We start from the raw sequence: 3,366 nt of genomic DNA, 5'->3' as shown, positions 1-3,366 counted from the left end.
GAAGGAAGGAAGGAAAACTATAAACCAATGTCTCTCATGCACTTACATGCAAAAATCATCAGAAAGAGTGTTTCAAAGAAATAGGCCTAGAATGCACTTTGGATGGACATTCCACCACTGGAGATAATATCAGGGAGGTCTTTCTGATTCAGGTTCTAAGGAGCATTGTGTGTTTCCCACACCACTGTCTCTTTATGATACATACTGTGTGCCACTAAAATAATATTTAAGTTTCACAAATATGATATCAGGTTAAATACTTGGATTATCAACAAAGGTCTGAGACCAAATATCAAACTTAGAAACTGGCCTCACCAGACAAAACTGGATTATCTTCAGAATCCTTTCTTGCAAATACACGTGCTGTTCTTTTTAGCCATATTTCCTTAGCATCTATCTTTATCTGTTGTCTCTCTCTCCATCATAGGGGAATTTACTGCTAAACAGTGATATTTAGCATTCCACAATTGAGGAAGAACAAGACTCTGGCCTTTCCATCTCTCCCTACCAGTGGTGGGGTGGTGTGGGGTAGAGGATGGAATGGAGAAGAGGAGGACAAAGATTATGAGTTAGACTCAGGTTGTACTAAATGCTAAGGAGTGAATAAGGCCATTCCACAGCAGGGAGTAATATTTCTAGAATGTTTTCTTGAACACTAGTGGTTAAATAGTAGTTTTTGATAGTCAGACTAAACTATAATGCAACCCTTGTCTAATAAAAATATAGTCAACTCTTGTGAAAGAGTATTTTATTTGGGACTTTCTGTTCTTAATTAAAGGAAGCATCCTAGGAAGCAGTTTGTTAGTGTTGCTCTCAAATGTCTACTCTTGACCCCATCTTACCTGCAGAATATAGCGAATCTGCTGTTTGGTAAACTCTGACAATCCTTTAGGAATCAATGATTCAATGTCTTCAGACTATAAGAAAAGAGAGGCTTATCCATTGAACAGATATATATATTAGCATTTTAATCTTAGTGTCAGCAGTCCATAGACTTTTGTGTAATGGAGTATATTGTTAGGGATATTAAAAGAGTAACTCACCTTTTAAGAAATAGTTTCTACGAATTTCATTTCTAGCTTTATTGGTTCTTACTTTTAAAAAATCAATCATATTACATACACCATAGAAAGAACCCTGAATTCCAGGCATTTTAGGGAGAAGCATTGGGCAACCAATCAGATGTTCCATTTCTATTTTTAAAAGGAACGGTTTAAAAAGAAAATGGTCTATTAAACATCATTAAACACTTCATTCATTGTCTCTTTCAACAACTGGAAATTTTGTTGGGTGATATATATTGCATTTTACAGGCTGATTTTTTTAATAAAATAAAATTAGGGGTGGTATAGGATTTATTGAGAATTTACATAGAGCTGTGGTAACTTTTGAAAGATTATGATGTTGCCTCAGCAACACTGAGAAGCTTCAACTAATTTTAAGTGAGAAGCTGAATTAAAAGTATGTACTTCTTAGAGATAGTTTAGGACTAACTGAATTATTGTAACAGATGCAGTATAGCAATACATTGGAAATAAAGATAAAAATTAACACAAAGAGGCAATTGTGCTTTTTATTGCATTGAAATTAGTTCTTTCTCTGTGTGATTACTTATTCTGTTAAAAGCAATTATGAACAAAATGAACATATGTAACAGGATTAATACTTGAAAAATTTTTACTTCAGGTTACTGGTTATTTGGTGTGACACATACAAGGTTTTGAAGCATTTTAAAACTAAATTTGCTATTTATTTAGTTAATCATGTAGATTCCAGCTTTCTAAAGCAGAAAGTATATGATCAATAAAATTTTAAATATTCTGATAAGCAAGACAAGTTAAATCATAAAGTGACTGATAAAACATTTTTTGTGAATACTTATTACTTTTATAGCCATTACAAAGATGTAAATGGTTGTATCATTTTAAAGGCAAAATGATTCTTACACTAACCTATGTTTTCAGTCTAATAAAGGTCTTAAACTAAAAGAACATTATTAGTGCAAGTATCAGAATCTACTTTGTTATCTGCTATATTTAATTTTCAACTATATTTGCACTTACCTCATCTGTAGACTCAAAGTCCTGTTTGCTGCGGGAATGAAAAAAAAAGATAGACAACCACAGGAAAACATATTCACTAATCATATATAAATGATTGTGTTCTATTAATAGTATCTTACTTTTTGATATGTCATAATGGCACTGATTCAATTTATAATTACAAATGAAAATAATTTTCCTGGAATTAGCTGATCTATTAAAAATGAACAACATCTGAACACCAAAACAATAAAATATGCAGAAATGGTTAGTGCCATCCATTAGCACCAGTTCATTTGTGGCTACATTAGAAGTCCTTGATGCTTGACAATAAATACTACGTGGGCGAATAAATATCAATAATAGTTTTTCTCTATTTCCACCTTCTTTTTCCCCTTCTTGTATTGTACCCTTTCAGTTCTGATTCCAGCTCCTTTCCAATGTGTTTTTAAATTCTTCATACCATTTTTATCAAAATCAAAACTTGGAAGACAAACCTGAGTAACTTACTGAATCTATATTAGAGTATATTTAGCAGTGATGAGGCTGGAAGGGTATTTGAATCTCTACATAGGGACAAAGCCTTAGGCAAAATGGCTAAAATTCTAGTGGGATAATAGAATTTCCAGCATCATAACAAGGATTTGGCCATGGAGATTGAAAGGCCCTTTGTGAAGTCATGTTCGGTAGGCAAATTCTGGAGAATTGCTAGTGGTTCTATCAGACTGGCACTTACCCCTTTAGGAATGGTGAAAACTGGAAAGAATACAGTTCTAGTGTTGTCTCTGGCAATAGTTGGGCCTTGATTTTTGTCTACTTGCTCCCTCTCCACTTGGTAGAATTGACACAAAATACATATGGTGAACATACTTCTAAACAAAAAGACCAGTACACATGTTCTGACAGCAAGACAGAATACTTATTTTAAAGTAAAAGTTTTGGTATGTTAGCTTCTACCATTACTATCTAAGTAATTGTTTATGAGTAATATATTGCTTATAGAGATTAAGGGGGTCACTCATTGTGCAAAATCTCTTGCATACACTTATAAAATACTCAAACTGGTATGGAGAAATAGAACTGAAGATTCTACTTCCTAATGCATGATTTCATTATGTGCAAGTGTCTGCATGTATGTATGTGTTATTTCCTGTGTTGCCCAAAACTGCAGTTGTGGGGAGGCCCCAGCAAAAATTGAAATACCTTCTCGTTTTTTAATGTTTTACTAAAGTAACTGCATGCATATATCCAAATATAAAGCAAGTTAAAAACCTGTATCACGATGCAGTTTCAGCAGCCTTGCATTACTGTTAACTGGAATTAT

At 33.4% G+C, this 3,366-nt stretch overlaps 1 protein-coding gene across 1 annotated transcript in view; it reads right to left on the bottom strand.

Annotated features, from left to right (window-relative positions):
* POF1B (premature ovarian failure, 1B) overlaps positions 1–3,366 on the bottom strand; it is a 99,562-nt gene that overhangs the window by 23,336 nt on the left and 72,860 nt on the right. Inside the window, exons 8-9 of the mRNA XM_012647132.1 lie at positions 2,064–2,091; positions 843–917 (exon numbers count right to left, since the gene is read on the bottom strand). Of these exons, the coding sequence (XP_012502586.1) occupies positions 843–917; positions 2,064–2,091 (103 nt within the window). The remainder of the gene's footprint in view (positions 1–842; positions 918–2,063; positions 2,092–3,366) is intronic.

The sequence above is a fragment of the Propithecus coquereli genome, unplaced genomic scaffold (genome assembly GCF_000956105.1).
Source record: "Propithecus coquereli isolate 6110/MARCELLA unplaced genomic scaffold, Pcoq_1.0 Scaffold257, whole genome shotgun sequence".
Taxonomy (NCBI): domain Eukaryota; kingdom Metazoa; phylum Chordata; class Mammalia; order Primates; family Indriidae; genus Propithecus; species Propithecus coquereli.
The sequence above is the reverse complement of the archived record's forward strand: the minus strand, read 5'-3'. Positions and strand labels throughout refer to the sequence as shown.